At 39.9% G+C, this 21,947-nt stretch overlaps 1 protein-coding gene across 5 annotated transcripts in view; it reads left to right on the forward strand.

The window, feature by feature from the left end:
• LOC122775561 (transcription factor SOX-6-like) overlaps positions 1-20,490 on the forward strand; it is a 34,104-nt gene extending 13,614 nt beyond the window's left edge. For all 5 annotated transcript variants that reach the window (XM_044035522.1, XM_044035526.1, XM_044035527.1 and 2 more), the window contains exons 2-4: positions 155-224; positions 17,406-17,625; positions 19,906-20,490. In XM_044035522.1, the coding sequence (XP_043891457.1) occupies positions 17,407-17,625; positions 19,906-20,151 (465 nt within the window). In that variant the 5' untranslated portion in view covers positions 155-224; position 17,406 and the 3' untranslated portion in view covers positions 20,152-20,490. The remainder of the gene's footprint in view (positions 1-154; positions 225-17,405; positions 17,626-19,905) is intronic.
• Positions 20,491-21,947: the final 1,457 nt, after the last annotated feature.

A 21,947-nucleotide genomic window follows, 5' to 3' on the forward strand; every position in this document is an offset into this window, starting at 1 on the left:
ATACCTTCATTATTGTAGGGTGGATATGGAATTATAATACCACATCATGAAATGCTAAATATTATTTTGTGATCTGACCCTTTAGTAAATGTGACTGCTACCTGTGATCTCAAAAACATAATATTTGTTTCCCTCTGTTTTTCTTCTTTTTCAGGTGACGTTCATGAATTTTAAAGTCACCGACAAGTGAGCAGAGGGTGTTGGAGTTGAGGTCTCTTATTTCTGTAAGTTTTCCCCCATTGACTAATACAAATGTGTGTATATATATATATATACATATATATATCTATGTATGTATATATATATATATCTATGTATGTATATATATGTATATATATATATTATGTATATATATATATATATACATATATATAACAACCAGCTTCTGTGTGAGGAGTGAGCCACTCATTGAAATGCTGGATGTTTTCTTCCATGTGTGTGTTCTTGTATTTGTTACAGTTTTAGGACCTTGTCAGGACCTGTAATCCTCATGGTTCTAATGAGGCAGAATCTTGTTTCTGAGTTCAGGGCTAAGATTTGAAGTGTGCTTAGGTTAAGGTTAGAATTGGGCATTGACTGGTTATAGTTCTATAGTCTTATAGTTGCCAAATGAATAAAGATTAATGCAGTGTCCTAAGAAGAATAGCTGCGTTTGAGTGTGTTATGTTAAACTTGGTCATTTACTACAGTGGGCTCTACCATAGTGTTGGTTTCGAGAACTCTGGCAGGTGTCTGTCTGTCTGTCTGTCTGTCTGTGGACAGAAATAGCAGTACATCAGCACACGATGCAGTTAGATGTGTAGTTGACAGACACTTACTGATAATAAAGGTAGAATTTAAAGATGGGCTTGGTCCAACCCTAGAGTACTGAGTTCTCACAGTTGGTGATCCTACAACAAGATGCTCCCTGTCCCAGTGTGTGTGTGTGTGTGGGTGTGTGTGTGTCAGTCGAGGCTTCCAAAACTGAAGCTGCCTCTGTGCATGCCTCTTTTCCCTCCATCGGCACATACAGAACACTTTTGATTTGTCTCACAGCAAACGCAGACCACCACTCCAGTTAGCATTCTGCCTCGTGCGCCCTCAATAGCTGCTTTCACTTGGGTGAAGAAAGGGGTCTTTTAAAGACTCGCACAGGCATCACTCCAGGAACCTTTCAACGCCAGGACCTACAGTATGCCTTTTAATGGAGTCTCTCTCTCTGTGAGCAATAAAGATTATATCTAGAGTCAAATAGCGCTGTAGGTAACACAAGCTCAAATTAGGCTGGTGAGGCTGCAGTGGCCGATCATGATGGCTTCAGCAGAGGTGAGAGACGTATGAAATGTACAGATGGGAGTGGTTGGAGAAAAGAGTGATCTGACCATCTGGCTAATCCCCCTGTTTAAGAATACTTATTACGGCCCTCTTTAGTGGCCCTTGAGCTGTGTCACTGCTAGGTCAACAAGTGTCCTGTTTGATTCTGACAGGCAGAGTGGACAGAGGAGCCACAGTGTTCTGTTGTGGGTGATAATCTGAGACCTGCTGGTTGTTCAGGGGGCTCAGTTTCAAAGAAGGGATTTATGGCTCATGTGAATAATCTCGTATCGAAATCCTGAATTGTAGTTGAGGTGTCATAAAACAGAGCTGCTTGAAAATGATCATATCTGATTTTGATTCTCTTAAGTGTATAATGGATTTGTGGCGATATATCGCACTTATAAATGACTTTGTTTGAAAAAGTTGAGAAACACTAATTAAGAACAACGTTTATCTCTGATACTATGTCTTTTTGTTTTCTCAGTTAAATTATTTTTTAACCACTAAACTGCTGTAAAATAATAATAATAATAATGATGATAATTGAAACTTCAGAGTAATCACTCGTATGTTTTTCCTCTCTGTCGAATCGTGCTGCATTTGAAGAGAGGAATTGGACCACTTAGGCTCATTTCTGATTACATCAAACTTCCTAATTTCATCATTTTATCTGGAAACTTGAAATCACATTATTGTGTCTCTTTTAACATGCAGTTGCTTTTCAAATTGAATTACACTGCGGTAAGATGACAGGTGGACCCTCCTAACAAAATTACAGTCTTTATAGGGCACGGGTCCTGTCATGACAGCAAAGATTTATGGAATCTTTGTTTATAGACTTTGGCAGGAAGACGTCTGCTGGTGCTGTGTTGAAGGATTTGCAGGATCAATGGCTAATGACTAATGTTTTAGATGATCCAAAGTCAGTGGACAGTTTACAAAATCTGTCTTGACACATTTTGTTATTGAATACTGTGTGTTTATCTTTTCTATTTCGGAATCCAAATTTGTTCAGTGCTGCTCTAAGAAAACAAGATCACATGTGTGATATTCAGTAAATGCCGAACCAGCACCGTTTAATCTCAGCTGCGAAGAGTTTGTGCAAGGAGCTGCTTCGTGAATGGTAATTTTGTTTGTCACACATGGTTGCTGTAATGGCAGTCATTTGCAAAGAGTTAGAAAAGTGACCAGACAACAAGCAGCCGCTGGGATGATTTGTGGTGAGCTAATGAGCTAATGAGCTAATGAACCTACTGAGGTTACCTGTTTGGCTTCTCTAAAACAGTGTCCCTCTCTGCTCTGTTCCTTTCTGCTTCAGCTTTGTATGTGAACTTCACTGTGTGACAGTGTAAGATGAATCAGCAATGCTAATGGGCGACATCTAACAAAATTAAGTGAAGTTTCTCAGTACTTAACCTTATGTTAAAGGAGCTATTGTGTCCTCTTGTCCTCGGACATGGACATAATTGATCTGATTTGTCCACACATATGAAATGTCCCTTTTAGGTCAAGAGTTGAACTTATTTAACGGTGGGAAAAGAGAGGTTAAGCCACACCATGCTCGAAGTCAGCACATCCATCCATTCATTCATTCACTCATTCATTCATTCATGTGGGCCAGCTCACCAGCACATGTGCGACAAATACATATGTTTGTGTGTTATGCATTTAGTTGTTTGTCAGTCTGTATCAATTTATTTGTGTTTGTGCTTGCATGTGTGTTTGCGTTTTGCACACTCATGCCTCATCAACATCCCGTCTTAGGCCCATCTGGTTTGCTTTGAAGAGGCTCGTGGAGCTGCAGCGGCCAGAGCTGTAAGGCAGGGCCTCCCCACTTACACATAAATCCACGGTACGGTACGAGGCCTGCTGCCAGCAACAGTATAGACTGACTCTCATGGCTACTTCCCAAACCACCCAAGCTCATACCCCACTTTCTCTTTTCTATTGCCCTTGAAATGGGGCCTGCTCTAAATATTATCTCCCCCTGTGCTCTATCCCTTCATTTATCCCTAAGTCGGCAGAGAGAAGAAAGGAGCTGTGGGGCTGAGTCACTTTTTCCCTTCTCTTCTCCTCTCTCCAAAACCACAGGCAGCGGCAGCGGCTTCCTGGAGATGAGCGCTTTTGTCTGTTGTGTGACCGCTGCGGCTTTAGGCAGATCCTCCTCTGATGAGGTAATGCACAGGGTAGATGTGGAGGCTAGGAGAGAAAGAAGGAGGTGAGCGACTTGAAGTTGGAACTATATTTTAACCTTTGTTTTACCCACTCTACGGGGTTTTCTTCAGGGATGCATTCCGCTTTTCAGTAGCACCCTGGTTCACCTTGACACCAAACACCGCATTCATCTGTTGTGTTACATGCCTCGATGGTGGACTTTGTAGGATTTGATGAGCAATGATCTATGGACCAATTCAGGTGGATCTTGTGATTACATATAGTTTATACGCAGTTTAGTGGACAATCAACAGACAGAAATGCAACAAGTTCCCTTACTGTACCATAGCTGTTGCAGTACCTATTTTATTTTCTGTCTCGGCATTTCATCCACACTGAAACGGCATTTTGGAAGAACTATATTTTATTTTAGCGGGAAAATCTGAAAACTCTGCCCTCGTCTTTTTCGTGTAGACAGCCAATGGGAAAAATGATGATGTCATAGTCCCACCTCTCTCTTGTACTGGCATTCATTGTTTCTATCTACATTGTCATTCTGTCTGTCTGTCTGTGTTTCTTTCTGTGCTTGTGTAGCGCTTGCTCAAGGTCTTCTTCTCTGTTTTTGTAGCAGCGCTACAGCGCCACGTACAGGCCTGGCATATGTTCAGTATTTAGAGTTGTTTTGCGAGTTTTCGGAGGAACACATTTCCAGAAACTGTGCCGTGTTTACGGAGCACTTCAAAAGTATAAGGGACCATAATAAGGAAGTTTTGAAGCATTGCAATAGAGAAAATGAGAAAATAACTATATATATACAGTACATATATGTATATATATATAGTAAGTAATAAAACGAATAAGAAATGTTTCAATATCTCGTCAACAGTTAAATCCGCATTTTAATCATTTTGTCAAAAGTTTAGTAATACAATTCAATTGTTTCTGTCCTAAAATGTTGTGAAAGTGCAAACTGTTTCATAAAAGCAAGCGTAAAATGTTTTACGAGATTCTAAGATTTCACTCCGTTTTCACAATTGGCAATAAAACATTGAGAAAGCAATCCAGCTTGCATGTATCTACATTCACGCAGACGATGCAACAACATGTCAGAATTCACTAATAGACTTTCTACAAGAATGTGTCCATGTCTTTGGGGACAGACGTGTATTTACTTGTACGTCAGGTGTTTTGTTGAGGAATGCTATCAGACTTGCTGACATTCGGGACAATTGCTTCCTGTTTTAACTGTTAAAGGTCATGAAGGGCAGTGGTCAGGGTCAATTTCAGCTGTCGTGCTCTGTGTTACAGAGGAACACCACCTGGTCTTTAGATCACAGTGATCCACCGTATCTTTATCTCCAAACAATATGCTTCCCTTTTTACATTCTTCAACATGCCATATCTGGAATAGAGTGATTTTCAACAGTTTGGTTTACGTCAACACCTCATAAAAAAGCAGATTTGTCTTTGAATGCTGTGTTGCCCATGTACGTAGAAAGAGGGAAGGTCAGAGCCTAAGTGCCTTCTCTCTGCAACAATTACTTCTGCTGCAATGCAACACCTGTTTCTAAGAGATTTGTGGCAGCTTCCCATTTGTGAACACCATTTTACTGACCCTGAACGCAGCTTAGTACCAAACAGCAACACAAGCAACATCACATTTTCATCATTGCAGTATTCTCAAAAGAGAAAACATCCTGTATCACATCTTGAAGCTTTTTAAAGCATCAGCCAAAATTAACTGGCCTTAATGGCTCCTCATTACATTCCAACACACACACACACACACACACATGCACACACACACCTCCATTCGTAGTGATCTGTTCGTTTAAGTACATGCTAGCATAATTGAGGTCTCTCCCTTGATTAGATTTGCACCAGCTTTTAACAAAGCCGCTCGAACTTAATCCAATGAGGCCCATTGTAGCAAAAGCGGACAGATGACATCGTTCCTGCTTTGCTTCAAAATCAACTGATCCATAGAGCAATTAAGAGCTGCGCTGATAAAGAGGTAGGACAACTAAAACTAATGACATGATGCCATAATTGAGCCATAATTCGTGCACTGAATTACTTAATTCGGTATTTTTCGCAGTTTCCCCGGTCGCTCTTTCTAAGCCCTTGTTCGAATTAATAATTAGAAACAAGACAAAAAAGCAATAATTTCTTCATAGGTGTGTCTGGTCTTGACTGGACTTTAGGATTCATCAGAACCTGCTCTACTGGATGTTTACATCACTTACTGTACATGCTGAAGCCATAATGCATTGTTTTGTCACTTTTCTTGCTGACACTCATGGTAAATTTAGCGTCCATTTATGCACTCACACAGGCATCAAACACTCAGCAGACCTGACACACTTGTACTAAAAGGAGCAGCCCAGCAGGGAGCGGATATGTCGTCTCTGACTGTGTCCCCTAGTGACACCTCCTCGTTCCATAATCACAGTTAGAGACTAAACCGCGTCCTGACCTGTGGCTGTGTCTCACACACTCAAATCCCGTAATCTTCTCCTTTGTTCTCTGTCACTATCAATTAGTCGTGTACCAGGAATCAACGAGAGGAAAGTGTGCGTGAGGACACGCGTCTGTGTGTTTCAGACGTTTAGGTTTCGCCTAACCCTCGCCGTAACTGTCGTATGCAAAACAAGTTAGCTACATCTAATCAGTGATCAAGTCAAGATCAACTTAGATATCAATCCTTTTTCAAGTTAGAGCTCCATAAAAAATCTTTGTTAATCTTTCAGTGAAAATGATCGACTTTTCTTAGTCTGCTGTTTTACTTAATTAAGTGTCTTATTAGTGAACATGTTATTATTAGTGAATTTATGTTTGGAATTCTGTTGAATACATTTAATAGACTGATAAAACTATCATAGTATAGTATAAGTTGGAAAAAGTGCTCATGAGACTACTTATTGCAGATACACACACCTACGACAGACTTTGTTTGTGATGTTTATCTTTATGTTGTTTTAAAGGAATGTGCATAGGCTTGATGTAATTGATCTCCTCTCCTCTAGATGAGTGTCTAGATTAAGAACAGGAAGGGTTTTGACTCAGCCAAGTCTTCGTCTCTCTTTATCTCTTCTTCACATCTATCCTGTGTTTGCGAAACCTAATTTGCCTCCTAACCTCCTCCCTTCTTAACAATAGGATTTCATACTCACTATAAATAGGCCCGAACAAGTCGGAGCTCACCTGTTCAAGCAGCAACAACTCTAGAACTATTCCCACAGTTCTTTTCAGGTTCAGTGATTCAGCCCGTTGGGTGCCAGGGGATGAGCAGGCATACTGGAGAGAAAGACATTAAAAAAAAGACAGAAACAAATGGTGTTGGATGCAGGCCTAGTTTCATGAAGGGCTGCTTTGGAAATCAAAAGCTATTGATTGTGGTTTCAGGATGTTTCTGTACAGTGTTTCTTATGTTAATGTAATTAACTGAATTCAGTCATTTAGTCTTGGCAGGACAGGAATAGCAGGTCAGAGATGTGAGCGACGCGGCACGGTACAGTACAGTACACACACTGCACACTAAGAGACCATTACTGTCTGACAGGAATACACCACTTTATCTGTTTCCTGTGTTTACAGGCCATTGTTGACAATAGCTGATTTGCAGTGCGATAAATACACTTTGATTTACAGGGGAGACAATGCGGTATTATGTGAGCCACAGACACTTAAGACTGGAGTTACTGTGATATGAACATGGGCCAAATTTATGTGTGAGTGCGTTGAAGAGGGCAAACAGCTTGGGAGTGTGTGTTGAAGCCTTTGGATGAGGCTCGGAAATGCTTGGCTTCCGTTCAAACGCTGGATAACTTACTGATAATAGAGACAGAGTTCTGATGCTGTCTTCAATTTGTTGTGATTACGAGATATCTATTAAAACTGCGTACTGTGCACAAGCGTCAACATAGGGAACTACATATACATATATATATGTATATATATATATATATATATATATATATATATATATATATATATATATATATATATACAGTATATATACAAATGCAAATGATTTATTATCGATATGCAAATAATTTAACCTATGGAGTCTTACTCAATAATTAATGTCTATTGGCATATGACCCTATGTGCCATACAGTAAACAGCATGTCTCATAACTATGTATGAGATCTTGTAGTCAGCTAATATATGGTGGAGAGTCCCAGAGACAAGTCCAACGTCTTAATAAATCAACCATATCTAATGAACCTCCTAATTGTGATTTACAGCCTGTAAGCCCAGTGCTACGATGGAGAGAGAAATGGTTTGAGAGAGAGAGAGTGAGAGAGAGAGAGAGAGAGAGAGAGAGAGAGTATACTGCTTTATTAAATGCGCTGCTTCCAGCAACTGTGAAAGTCTTGCATGAGTCTCATTTGGGGGTTTGCCCTGGTATGATACTTAACGTGATAAAAATCTGAACAGCTGGATGAGTAACTGTTACACTGAATAACAACAGAGCAAGTTTGCTTTGTAACTTTGTGTTCTGTTTCTCCTCAAATATAATCCCTCTCCTATTTCTAAACTAACTTTAATGCCTGCAGATATTGTTATTTCACTTTAGATGATGACGCTGAGTGGTAGATTTAAAAAAAAGGAAAAGAGCGAGAAAGATTTGAAAATATTTACTGCCTCATACACAGAGACATGTTGGACTACACAGCCCCACCTGAGTCTTAAATATTTGCCCTGAATCAAAGGCTTAGGCCCATGTGAATAACAGCTGCTGTGACCAGTTCGATTAACACTGCATGGCTCGGCTTTGCTGGCAACAGCGTGTGCCGGTAATGGACGATGGATAAGTTCTGCAGTAGAGAGCGTACAACACACCTCGTTACACTCAAGTGTATTTGTACACACAGTATGTGCATATTCATACTGTATATTCTCTCCATGGTATCAGGTATGTTATATCAACTTAACATCACACCACCTGTTTCCCATAAGACACACATACAGCTAAACACACTGGCTCCAGCAAGATCAGGGGACACACGGTAGGAAGGATTAGTTTGGCTTGTGATGGCTCGACATGCTGAGGGACACTGACATGCTTGAAACTTTCAAACAAGACGACTCTGTGGAGAGGAGATTTGTGACATGATGCTCCACTGCTGCTTCCTCAGCTCTGACTCCCGTCTAACTTCTAGAATGGTTCTAAGTTTGACTACTTTACAGATAGGATAAGTCACAATAAACATCAGGACAGGATACATGTGTTCTACCTTAAATCTTAGCATACAATTACTTATGATATTTATTTATTATACATCAGATTAACTTTTGAGAGACTAAGAGATATCACTGTCCAGGTCTGTTCTTCAGGTCTGAAACATGACTCTGTCCCAGTCCTTTTCTCCTCTTGCACTTTTTTTCCCCCTTGGTTACAAAACAAGCCAAAGCTAAATTTTAGATTTTAACCAGTGGGAAAAAAATAATAATTCACCACTGTTAGGTAACTGTCCAGTGTGTCGCCAAGAGTTGGAAAAAGTAGCAAAAGCTGAAATGAAATGCTATCAATAATGGATTGGGTTTGAATTTGTTTCCAGTATTTTGTAATTTAAAAATAAATAAATAGATAAAAATTCAAATAACTAAAACAAATTAGAAAATTTAAAATCAGTCAAAATGACAACCTTGGAAAAGAAGATGTTTAAAATAAACCCGGAATACACAACAGATAAAATATATTATGAGGCGTTTTTTTAATCTTTTTCTTCACTACATTCTATAGTGAGGTGAATTTGTTGTTGTCATTTTTATCCCCTGTGGTGTCATTTCATCTACAGCACAAGACAACACATGGATAAAGATGATGTTAAAACAACACAAAATCAGAGCTTTTGCTAAAGAAACAGCAGCTAAAGGTCCTCAGGTTAAAGGGTAGACCGGTTTTAATACACATATCCTGCACAGGAAGAGACACGATGCAGTTTGTATGAATGGAAACATTACTTCATGCCACTGAATGAACTTTGACATTGAAGCATTTTGTTGTGTTGTAAAACCATCTGGGTAGAGTGTCACACAAACTGATGATGTGTTTAAAAAGTAATTACATTTCAAAGTGATGGGAAATTAAATCCTGTGTTCGGAGCACAGATGAATTGTTAGAACCATCTGTACACATTACGCTTTCAGGCGGATCAATAATTGAATAAAAATATGTTGTTTATTGACGAAGCAAAAGTAGCGTGGCTCTGAATAATGCAGCCATCCCATGCTAACAAAGCTGAGGAAATCTTGGAAGCTCTTTCACAGATAGGGAACAAAGCTCATTGTCACAGGATAGAGAGGCAACTGGGATTACAATGGAGCCATCCAGTGAAATGACTTGTCAGTCCTAATCTGGGATTAGCGGGCTCTCTAGCCTCTTGGGTGATCTAAAAGCCACCTGTTTGGATTCTCCTGGAGATGATGTTACACCCTACAAGTTCGAGTTTGACGTGCTTTTCCTGGCACTCAGGTTTCAGATCATTTTTGTTTTACCGTAATAACAAGTTAAGTATTTACACGTTCTTTCATAAAAGTTACTGAACTAAAACATTTGTTGTCCACCATATTTATGTGAGATAAACATCTTTAGGGACTCCAATTCACTCCCATGACCACAGGACTCGACCATAATGCCTTGACTCTATATTGTTTGTCACCGAGTCAACAACTGAGACTGAGAACTGACATTTATTGCAACAGTTCTCTACTTTGTGGGGTTTTTGAGAGCAGATCAGTCCCCCTGTGCCTTCATGTCATCTTAACTTAAGATTTTATATGTGTTAAGCAGGGATGGACAAATGCAGTAAATTAACAATGCTGCAGAACAGCAAACATTGGTGTTTGACGATTGTTCTCAGCTGCAGTGGGACCCTTCAGTCCAGTAATTATTTAGTGAAGCTCACTTTTTTCGTTGAATAGCTTCAGGGCTAATGCAGTCACTCTGAAAAATGTGTGAGGGCAGCTGTCGTATTGCCACAGGCTTCTATGATGACTTTCTACTGTTGATGTCATCCTGAAATAGACTGCCAATGACACTTGTGTAACTTAACCCTTTGCAAATGTATCCTGCTTTGATTGCCTAATCTGCTTATTTTATTTGGCATAAAGCAGAGTAAACACGTTTGCATTCTATTTTCTCGTGTGTGTTTTTTTGAACAAATGTTGAAAGAATGTTAAATTCTAGAGTTTTTCTTCCATGGAAAGGGGCTATCCTCACTCATTTCATTTCTTGAGTTAATAAAATGTCTCCTTGTTTACAGCTTCTGCATATGGAGAGGTCAACGCACAACAAAGCTTAAAACTTGTGTAACAAGCTTATTTGTGCACTACAGTGGCATTATGTTTGTCCCCAAAGAGATAAGGATAGTGGCTTGAAGCAAAAGGACAGGTTGGTGGTGTGTACTTCCTCCTATAAGGTTATAAGGTGTTTGTCAGATAGCAGTCTGTAAGCGTGTAAAGCCGATATAGGACTGCAGTGTATATGTTAGGATTTAAATCATGAAGGCAGATATAAAGCAAATCAATGTTTACAGGATTTTATATCAACACGTCAATGAATGAAAGTCAAATGACTTACAAAGCTTTAAAAGTTCAGTTCATTTTATGAAGTCAGATGCTGATTTAACTGAGGAAAAATACACACAGAGAGTTTATTTATCAAGTTTGTGCCCCGTTCAAACTGAAATCTCGAGGTTCTGCAGTGTTTCTCTGCAATCTACCAAATAATATAAGAAAATGACTCACAGGGGCCTAAATATAGGACCGCTGATAGTCTGACTCATAAAATGTCTTGTCTGACAAGGAAAATGAATTTATTTAATAGTGCAGGATGATATAGCCTTCATCATACAACGATTTGTCTTGTTTATTAGCTACAGTGGTAAGTCTGCTCTTTTATTGGTGGAATGCAACTGTTAATGTGATGGAACACCTACCCGGACAATGTGGTCTACTTTAAGGATAAGAAGCAACAAAATATTCACACTGACCAGGTCGTCTAACTGCCGTGGGCTGCAGTTAACAGACAAACGGTCCTTTTGAGCCACCAAATGTTGACTTTGGTCTTCAGTGGTTTCTTCAATGGTTTACTCTGTATCGTTGCCATGAAGCAGATAAATGTATACTATGTGTACTGTATTTGTGTAAGCTAGGGGTGTGTTCGCATGCCAGAAAAAATAACAAGCACAAGGGAGGGTGTTGGTCAACAAGGCCACTCCTGGATTTCTGGGGGTCTGCGGTTTGGTCTCAAGGTACAGAGGTACATAGCCTGAACACAGAGACTAGGCATAGTGGTGTGTGTTTACGCTCACTGTACAAACGACACATTCATCATTTTTTGAGAGCTCCATCATTGGCTTTAATTAAGATGTTCCATTGGCCACACTAATGGAGACATCGGAACCACTGTTTGCCCCAGGTGTCCATCCGATGAGAGACAAAATCCTTAAATTGCAATGTTTGTCTGTGTTATGAATAATGAATAATCCGTTTATCCATTTAACCACATGGTGCAAAGAGTTGGTAATGGGAAGTATATACTAAGGCTTATGTCAGAACAAAATATTCAACAAAATATTCCTCTCAAATTTCTCGGGTGCCTTAAGACTGTTACTTGTTGCCACATTGAAACCACACATTTAGAGGACTGAACACTTTTTATTCAAGTATAACCTAATGCAGAAAGGCGTGTTTGTGATTGTTGAGGAATTTCATTGATTGAAAATAATGAGTTTTACTGTGATATTTCCTTCTGATTCAAAGCACTTTATTTTGTCTGCTCAGTGACACATTAGTGTAAAAACAATTATCATTCATTCATGACTCATATCAATCCTCCATTACATGTGTAAGTTATTCTACACAAACTCCAAAACCACATTTTTCAGTTAAATCAGAATGAATATATTAATGCTCTGGACTGAACGCTTGCCCTTCCCCTCGCGTGTTAGTGACTCAAATGAAGTAAATACATAGAGCTCTTAAGTGTAACACTGACGCTCACACAATGGCTTCTTGTTTACCTTATGATTGCGAAAAGGATTTATTTGTGACAGTTGATCGATGCTCTCGCTGTTCCGACTCGACCCTGTCACCCAGCCTTTGTCTTTACCTTACCTCCCTTCATTGTTTGACTTAAGCCGTGAAAATGTCTTCAGAAGATCCACGGTTGCATGTGATAAGCGCCTAACTTTCAAATAGAGCAGCCACTTGTTGGCTCTGCTGGAAATAAAGCTGCAGACCTCTTCCTGCCACTGGGATCCATGTTAAATCAGTGGAATTTCAGAAAACAAAACTGCTTTTCTTGCTGTTATGGCAGTGACGCAATTGGCTGGTCTGGGGGTAACTGGTGTTGCCGTTGAATGGATCTATTTTTGGCTCAAGAGCTGGGCTGAGGGAATCTCTGGGAGAAAACAGGGTAGCATGTGTGTGTCCACATTCCACATGTCTGACCTATGACAGTGCCCTCTGTTTACAGCTCTGTGCGATGATCTAATGAGAGTCCAGACAGACCCAAGATTTAGAAGTGTGCAGAGGTGGACTCATACAAGGACAATTCTCTTCCATTTGTTTGTTCAGGGAAATAATTGAGCACACATGTTCCTTTTAGCAAAGCCCGACTGCTCAGTGTCACCTGGGAGTTGCCGGGTCTCAACACAGACTCTTCACTGATGGCCAGACAGTGTCACTGTGTCATTGTGCAGGCTTTAAACAAACCTCTGCAGGTTAACAGTGTAAAGACTGACCACAAGTTTGACCTGTCACACTTGCCATGGTTGACTTGCTCTTTCTTGGTGTGTCATTAGTAATAGTTGTCGGCGTTGCAGGGTGTTCTGACACAGTGGAAAATATTGGTACAAAAGTGGCTGACGACTTGTTTCTTCACACACATGTTAGTTTCATATTTGTGAGTTAAGTGATAGTTTTACTGCTAGAAATAAAATACGAGTTGCAATAAACAGAATGATGTTCAGTTCCTTTTGTAACAACGTTTGCTCACACACATGCACTCCTCTATGTTTCTATCCTCCGTTTTCACTGTATTTTATTACCAGGACTTACCAGGACCGGGGATGTCCTTAGCTTTCCGCCGTGTTCTTTCTCTCCTCTCCTTGTCTGTCGTTCTTTGTCTTTGGTATTTCCCACTTCCTCAGCTATCCAGCTGGGACGGCTGGAGATTTTACACCCAATTGGTCCAGTCGGAGGCCTTTGTCGGAGCCCTTCTCTCGCTCCACAAGTGGCAGAAGGGACTTGGGTTATGAATGGCGCTTTGTGTACTGTTTTTCTAAGAGGGGGCCCTTTCTCTCCTGCTCTCATCTGTCACAGGTCCCTCTCCGTCCACGCTCCACAATGCCTGATTGTTTCTGCCAAGTTGCCAGGTTCCAGGCCAGATCTGAACAACACTTTCCTGCCAAATTCGGACCCCGGTTTTAATTTTTCTTCCACTCACAAAGGGATTCTTAGTTACTGTCTTTGTTTTTAGAGACGGACATAACTATCTGTTTACTATAGCAACAGTTTGTTGACTGTATTTTGCTCATATAGCCAGCAAAGGAAGCAGGAGAACTTAAACACAAATGCTCAAAGAGCAACAGTAACACTGCTGACTACATTATGATTAGTATTATCTCCAGGGTATGACAATTGTAACAAAACAGAGCATGTTGTGCTTCAATATCAAACTGGCAATCTCACTCGAATCACAGTCCCAGACAGTTATTGGGAACAAGTTGATGTTTTTCTAGATGTCTGACAATATGAAAAAGCTTTTGGAGCACCTCATTAAATAGTTTTTTCAGCTGTTGGTGTAACATTATCACCGCATGACTGTTTCTTGAGAGCATCCACATGTATCCAAACATATTTTTCTGTTTGGTCTCACTGGGAGAAGAGAGCATACTCCAGTATTGTTTTCCATAAGAAGAAGAAAAACGTGTTTCTCCAAAATATTTGTCTAAAGTTAAGTCAATAGTGGTCATGTGTAGTGTGTTGTACTATTCTGTGAACTGAACAGTAGTAATATCCTGTTTTAAGTGATTGCAAACATCCAAAAATACAGAACTGCGTCTCAGTTTTTCTTCATGTCATGACAAAAACAGCTTCACTCTGATGGCTTACTTTATCTGTTTTTGTCATTTAGTTGACTAATAGTTGTCTTTGTCCACATGCAACAAACTCTTGTACAAATTGTGCAGAGCAAAATGAAAACAGATCTTGTTTGCTGTGCTGAAAACAAATCCTCATTTATCTCAATCCAGTCATTTGACTTAAAGTTACAGTAGTATGTCCACAGCTGTTAATTGAGTCAAACATTAACCACGTTAGCAAAGAAAAAACAGCAATGCAAATCTCTCCTGTGTAATGATTGCATGAAGTACACCAACCAACCACAAAGGGTCTCGTGGCATGCAAACACTGTTAATGCTGCATGATGAAACCATATCAGTGGCAAATTATGAGGCTGCGCATTTGTGGCCATATGAGATACCAGTTCCAAGAAACTAAGTCTAAAGTGCTCCTGCAAACACAGCACCAGCAATATTGTCAGTTAAATATAGGCTCTCCTCTGTCTTCTCCCTCCCCTGCTGCCCACGGGCTTCTCATCGCTCCACTGTGGATTGTACAAATTGATCACGGATTAGTGATATGCTGTTTGCTGGTTTTCTGGCATGCTACATTCCCATGTATTCATTTTGCTTTTTAAAACAACAAAGGTCTGGAGAGATTTTAACCTCTGGCTGACAACTATCATGATGTAATATCCGATGCTGATAAATTAGAAGTTCTTGGGCTACTAACCAATGTGTGTGTGTATATATCTATATCTATATCTATATGTATCTATATAAACATATATTGATGTAGAGAAATGTTTGTAAAAAAAAAGATAAAAGATGAGTCACATTACATGAGTCATATTGGGGAATCTTGATTGCCTTGTAAACCTCACTAAGACATTCACATTCAAATTAATATTTGCCATTGGTGGAATCAAGTGCTGATGGTGTTTAAAGGCATTTTATTGGCAACAAACAAACATGCTCAAAAGCTTATGATTCTGTTTAAAAATGTAAAACTACAGTGCAGTGTATTGACTTTTGTTGTAGCTAAAGTCATCTTCAGCTGCAACATTTGAAGAGAGCCCAATTTTTTATTTATTATGAAAACAATGTGATCACAATGTAAGAAGAAATACGAACATATCATTTTATTTTAATAATTATGAAAGTTCCATTTTGGTTCAGAATTATAGTGCTGAATATAATATATTATATTTGTATATTCACACAGTGACTATACACAGGCTGACATTGGCATTCACTGGGAGCTGTACTTTCTGACCACCTGAATTTTCACTCTCATTTTAGCTCTGTTTAGCTCTCTCTCCACCAACTTTGGGGTCCAATATCTGGCTCTTTAGCTGCTGAAAGTTTCTACACTTGTCACTTAGTTTGTCAGTGTGGTGCTAAGAGAGTAGCCTGCACATTTTCACTCAAAACAGCTGCACCTGGAAACAACACAGGTGAGAGTGAACCAAAACCAAAAACAGTGATATGCTTTAAAATCAGCTTTCACTAGCGACACGATTCTACCCTTCTCTGATTTAGGCTGACTAACAAGAGTCGCTGGAATTTTGACACTGGTAGTAAAAGGTGATGCACAGGAGCCTAAGAATAACTTCAAATCATTTAATAACACTCATGGGTTTACTGAAACTACATTCACATGCACACATGGCTCATTAGTGGTGATTGTGAGTTTCTTCAAACACAGATCCCCCTCCCTTATTCACGCCCTCTGTCAAATTTATGTTTAAGTGCACAACAGGAAGATGGACAGCCCACCGTTTTCCACTGAGCACTAGCACTGACGTAGCTATCTGTTGTAGTTTGCAGCGGTTGTGTGTGTGTGCACGTGTGTGTGTTGTGTGTGGAGGGGTACGCCGTTTACAGGAATCAGAGCTCATCGTTAGCACACATTGTCTGATACAGATTTTGTTGTTTTCCCCTTTGTTGACGATCACCCAACAAGTCAGTGTTGGGCGTGTGTTTGTTTTTTTGTGGAACGGTCCGTGTGTGTGTCTCTATTATATGGCCATTGTACATTTTGAGAGGTGAGGCCTAATTAGCCACATAAGGACAGAGAGATCTAGTGGTCTTGTGTTTAGATTTAAATTAAGAGTTGAGTGGAGAGGTGAGTTTTATGGGATAAATGTGGCTAATGAAAGTCCCCATAAGTATAGGGCAATGAAGGGAAGTCATTACAGTAAATGTAATGATGTATTAGCCTAATGACTCCCTGTAGCCTGAGGGAAAAAAGAGATTTTTGCACTAAAACACAGAAGAACAGAATCTGCTTGAGAAGCCTTAATGCAGCTTAACAGATAGTGTGTGCTTAACATGACTCTCTCTCTCTCTCTCTCTCTCTCTCTCTCTCTCTCGCTGTGTGTATGTGTGAGTTAGTGCACGTCTAATGAATGTGATCTGTTTCAAACCGCTTGTTATGTGAATGAGCTGTTATTACACACGTGTTCCATTCAAATGCGTGGTTCTGAAATTAACCGTCTTGTGTCAGTGTTTTCTCAGCTCTGGACAAAAATATGAAAATACTTAAAAGTAGTAAAATAAAATATTTTTATATTATTTATTTAATATTTATTTAAGTGTAATTTAAGTCATGCAGCTGCACATGCAGGTGTACACCAATAAATACACAATCACTAAAGTCAAAAAGCCAATTAGAAGTAGGCCTAACAAAATATAGACGTTACTTCTAAAAGGGTTGATATTCAAATTTTTCTAAATTTAAACAAAAAGCTGCTCTTTTGTCTTGTAACTTCACTGATAAGGACCTCTCCCTTGTTATCACCCTTCGTCTCCTCTCCCCTCCTGGGCACACACATTTGTCACCAAAATTTAACCTCCGTTTGTTTTCCTTCACAGAATGATGTCTTCCATGCACACAACGCCTCCCTTTCACCCACCATCTGAGGAAGAGGAAGCAACGGGGCAGGACAACACGCCATGGGCCAAGCATGAGCAAGAGGGCCCGAAGGAGACAGCGTCGCCCTCGTCACATGACCAACTCCACCCTGACGAGCTACAGCCAATCAGAGAGAAAACGACAGATACTGAGTGGGAGAACGTCGGGCCTGCTGTGATGGTGAGAAGTGAATTATGCACACGGCTGAGAAACTGACCATAGCTTATCATGAGAGTATGTTCCTATAACTCAAATCTATAAAACAAATATAGTTAGTAAGTGTGCACAGTGTACAACCTCACTGCACACGGCTCATAAAACATTCATGACAGGGCAAGCATAATGATGATTGTGCACAATTTGAGTGTACAAATAAATACTATACATGCACCCGTGCGTGCACACACACACACACACACACACACGACCTCATAGACATAATGCATTCCCTCGCATCCTTACCTTAACGTTAATTATCACAACTAAAGGTGTGAGGATCAGCTGAAATGTCCTCAATTTCCCAAAATGTCCTCTCTCCATAGAATGAATACAATTGCTGGTCCTCACAAAGCTACAAAATACAAGAACACACACACACACACACACACACACACAAACCAGTGGTTCTCTCTAGTTATGTGCTGCAGGCAGTGCTGTAGGCAGCTGGGTGAGGGTTCTTCTCCAGGGAGCTTAGTTCTTCTCCACAGCCTGTATGTGCGTGTGTGTGTGTGTGAGGAAGAGGGAGTGTGTGTTGCGTTGTTGGTTATTTAGCTTCAGGTTCTGTTGGACCCTGACAGACAAGGTGTGTTTGACTTGGGCCTCTGTGGGAGGAAACAACTTCTGAGAATAAAGTTTCCTTGGTATCCATGTTGTGGCAGAAAATGCTTATTCACTCTTTTAAAAGAAAGTTGAATGTGCCACTGTATAATTTTTTACTATTTAATAATACTATTCATGTGTCATTTTTTTTTAGATCATACAGTTTGTTACATCCAGTCTTTCTTAACTCACAGTAGGAACATATAAGGCAATTAAAGCTCAAATAAAGTGATTTCCAACTTCACATCTGATTTCTAAGAGACCTTGAGAGAAAAAGTTCCTGGGTAAATTCTTTCCCCCTCTTTTGCTGTTTCTTTTATTCTTTTTCTTATATTTTGTTCCATTGTCAAATATTCTTTTTCCACTTGTCTAACCACTGGAGACCGGTGGCCTTTCAAGCGTATTTTGTTTTGGGCCCAAACACACAAGTTGAAACACAAGAAACTGTTGGGACCATGAAACCAGCGGGAGGGGAAATGGCAGCACCACACTTTGGAAATGTAAAAAGATAGTAGATGGACAAAAAAAGTAAAACATAATCCCCGTTCTGTTTACACTGTTTTTTAGAAAAACATATTCTGCATTATTCTTCTGCCTAATTTGACTTGAACCATTGATGTGGTTGTGATATTTTTCCACACTAAGCATATTGCCTTTGCAGTGACATCCACTTTAGAAAGTAGAAACTGGTTCAGGGGTCCAAGGACGATTTTCAGCATCACACTTGCAATCCCTCTCATGCAATGTCTGCTGGAGACATATTTAATATGTGACCCATCACTGTATAATTTGACCTCAGGACCTTCCCGTCCATAACGCGCTGCTTGTATAACTCGAGGACAACATTATGTACGGACCTGAAAACTCACACCTGAACAGTCCACAAGTGACACACTATCTCCTAATCCTCATTACAGAGGCATCTTCAGCTTAAAGACAAAGTGCACAACACAGTCTCCTGGAGCCATTTCAAGGGCATCTTAAGATCTCGCTGTTAGCCAAAGCCCCTTGTCTTTGAAACATAATCCTCCTAAAGTTCTCGGAGATCCCCTCACTCTGTAAGGGGAGGAGAAAGCGTCCAGAAATAGTCCGGTGTTAGAACACCTGTGCTAAAGTGTCTGTTGTGTGGGACAATGTGGTTGTCTCGAAGGGCTTAGCGTCTTGGTAAATATAGACACTTTGTGCCTCTTCCTTACCTCAGCATCAGTGGGACACAAACACACTTAATAATAGAAAAGACTGTTACAATATGTGCCATCCTCCATCAACACGTTGCCTAAGTTACGAGCATAGATAACTGTGAGTTATAACTGTGAGTTAAATGCATATTGTAAATCTATCATTTTCTTTACTAATTTTTAGACAGCTGACAGTAAATGAGGAGGGAGATGACTCGCAACTTACACTTAGAACAATAATTAGAAAAACAGGCCGAGCTCATGTGAAGTGACACAACAACGCTCCTGATGACCAAGATCAATTGTCAAAACCTGACCTTTCCAAAAGTCAGCATCTGTCAGCGTCTCATGTAAATGCTTGAGCTCAAATTCCCAGAATGCATCAGGTGATGACACACAAAGAAACAACTCTAACTCTAACGCTAACTCTAACTCGGACCTCTCATGTGCTTTTTTTCCCCAGGACAATGAACGCAATAAAGGCTGCTCAGTCTACTCCTACCAGACTAACTCTACCTCTCCACACAAGCCAGAGGAGTGTTCCCGGGATCGGGGGGAGGCCATGATCGGCCTCACATTTGGGACGCCGGAGCGTCGCAAAGGCAGCCTCGCAGACGTGGTGGACACACTGAAACAGAAGAAGCTTGTGGAGCTGACCAAAACAGAGCAAGATGGTAAGAGCAATTGTCAGTCTATTGTCTCTCTGTGACAATAAATTGTGCTCGATCTCTCTCATTTAGAGGTTTTACCCTGTTATTGATATAGTGAAGTGAGCCAGCATAAGGCACAATACAGTACACATTTTTTTTTTACTGGAAGAAAGGTGCCTCTCATCTACAGTGTGGAACAGTGCGGTTTGGAAGGAGAAAAGTGTGTCTTTGTGTGTGTGTGTGTTGTGACATATGCCTGTCAAATTAAATTAGACTTTGAGTGCACGTCTTCTTTTATTTCTTTGTCCCATCATGTGGAAAGGTTTCTCATTTCCAAACCTTAAACCTTAGTTTCCAAACCCAAGTTTGACCTTGGTTTGTCAGTAACAGATACCAGATATGTGTAGACGCCACCAGAAAATAAACAAAAGCCCCTTTAGTTTTGTCACCTAATTTAATTTCTTTTCCCATTATTTACCTTTAATTCAAGTGCCCATTGTTTGTGTAATTTGCAGTTTAATTTACTGTGTAAGAACAAAAAAAAGGTTGGACGAGTCGATTCTTCAGTGCCAGTTATTTGCAGTTGCTCTTGCACAGCTGTACGGATGATGGATAATCAGCGGTGTTAAAATATGGTTATTTGTTAAATTAATTTCAGAACACTCACACATCACATGTGTAGTTGTTTTTTTTGTAAAAAATAATACACACATTTAAAATTCCTTCTATTTGACAGACAGGATGTCATTCCACTCACACAAAGCGAAAACAGCTTTACCTGTATTTTGTTTTCCTTTTCCAAACACATCCCCTCTAGAGGATCTTTGAACATCTAAAATTACAACCGACGGATCCTTCGCTCGTTAGATCACAATATCAATCAGTGAAAACACAGGTTTCCCTTTCTCCTCTGCTCGTCTGATCTACACCACTAACACAGGAAAGCGCTGGAGTCTCCCAGCATGCCTCAGCTTGCCCCTTTCCACCCCACAGCAAGCCAGATCTAAAACCCTCTTTACTGTTATGTGCACATAGTAATCGTGATGATATCAGAGGAGCGCTTGATCTCTCTCATTTAGAGGTTTTACCTTGTTATTGATACAGTGAAGTGGGCCAGAATGGGACAGCCAGAGGCGTCATACAGTACACCATCTCTTTAGTTGAAAGATAGGTAGCTCTGCCTCTTATCTACAGTGCGGAACAGTGTGGTTTGTAAGAAGAAAATTGTGTCTTTGTGTGCGTGTGTGTGCATGTGTTGTGACATGTGCTGTCAAATCAAAGCGCACTTTGAGTGTATGTCTTCTTTTATTTCTTTTTCCCATCACGTCAAAAGGTTTCTTATTTTCAAACCTTAAACCAAGGCTGACCTTGGTTTCTCCGTAAAAGATACTAGAGGTGTGTAGACACACACAATCCACTGTCAACAAAAACCCCATTTTGTGTTAATTTTAAAAACATTTTTGTTATACTGTATATATATCACATTTCATATAAAGATGAAGCCTAAGTTGCTTTACACAGTCAAATAGCATCAAACAGAAATCTAAAAAATGAAATAAACTAAATCATATAAAAAGAGGCCATCAAAAGCCACATCAAAAATATAGTTAATATCTTTTTCGCCTTATTTAACTTCCTGTCCATTATTTACTTACAAATGTCAGATATTTTCTTGGACCACATAATAATGTAAACACAGGCACATTCTTGTTATTGAAAATGAGTTTTCCTCTCATTTCCTGATAATTTGGCGCATGTTGTCTGGCATAACACACACACACAGAAAAAGAAAGAGATGCCTCTAATTTTCTGTAACCCCTTTTTCCCTCATTTGGAAAAATGACCAAAGGAAAGG

The sequence above is a fragment of the Solea senegalensis genome, linkage group LG10 (genome assembly GCF_019176455.1).
Source record: "Solea senegalensis isolate Sse05_10M linkage group LG10, IFAPA_SoseM_1, whole genome shotgun sequence".
Lineage (NCBI taxonomy): Eukaryota > Metazoa > Chordata > Actinopteri > Pleuronectiformes > Soleidae > Solea > Solea senegalensis.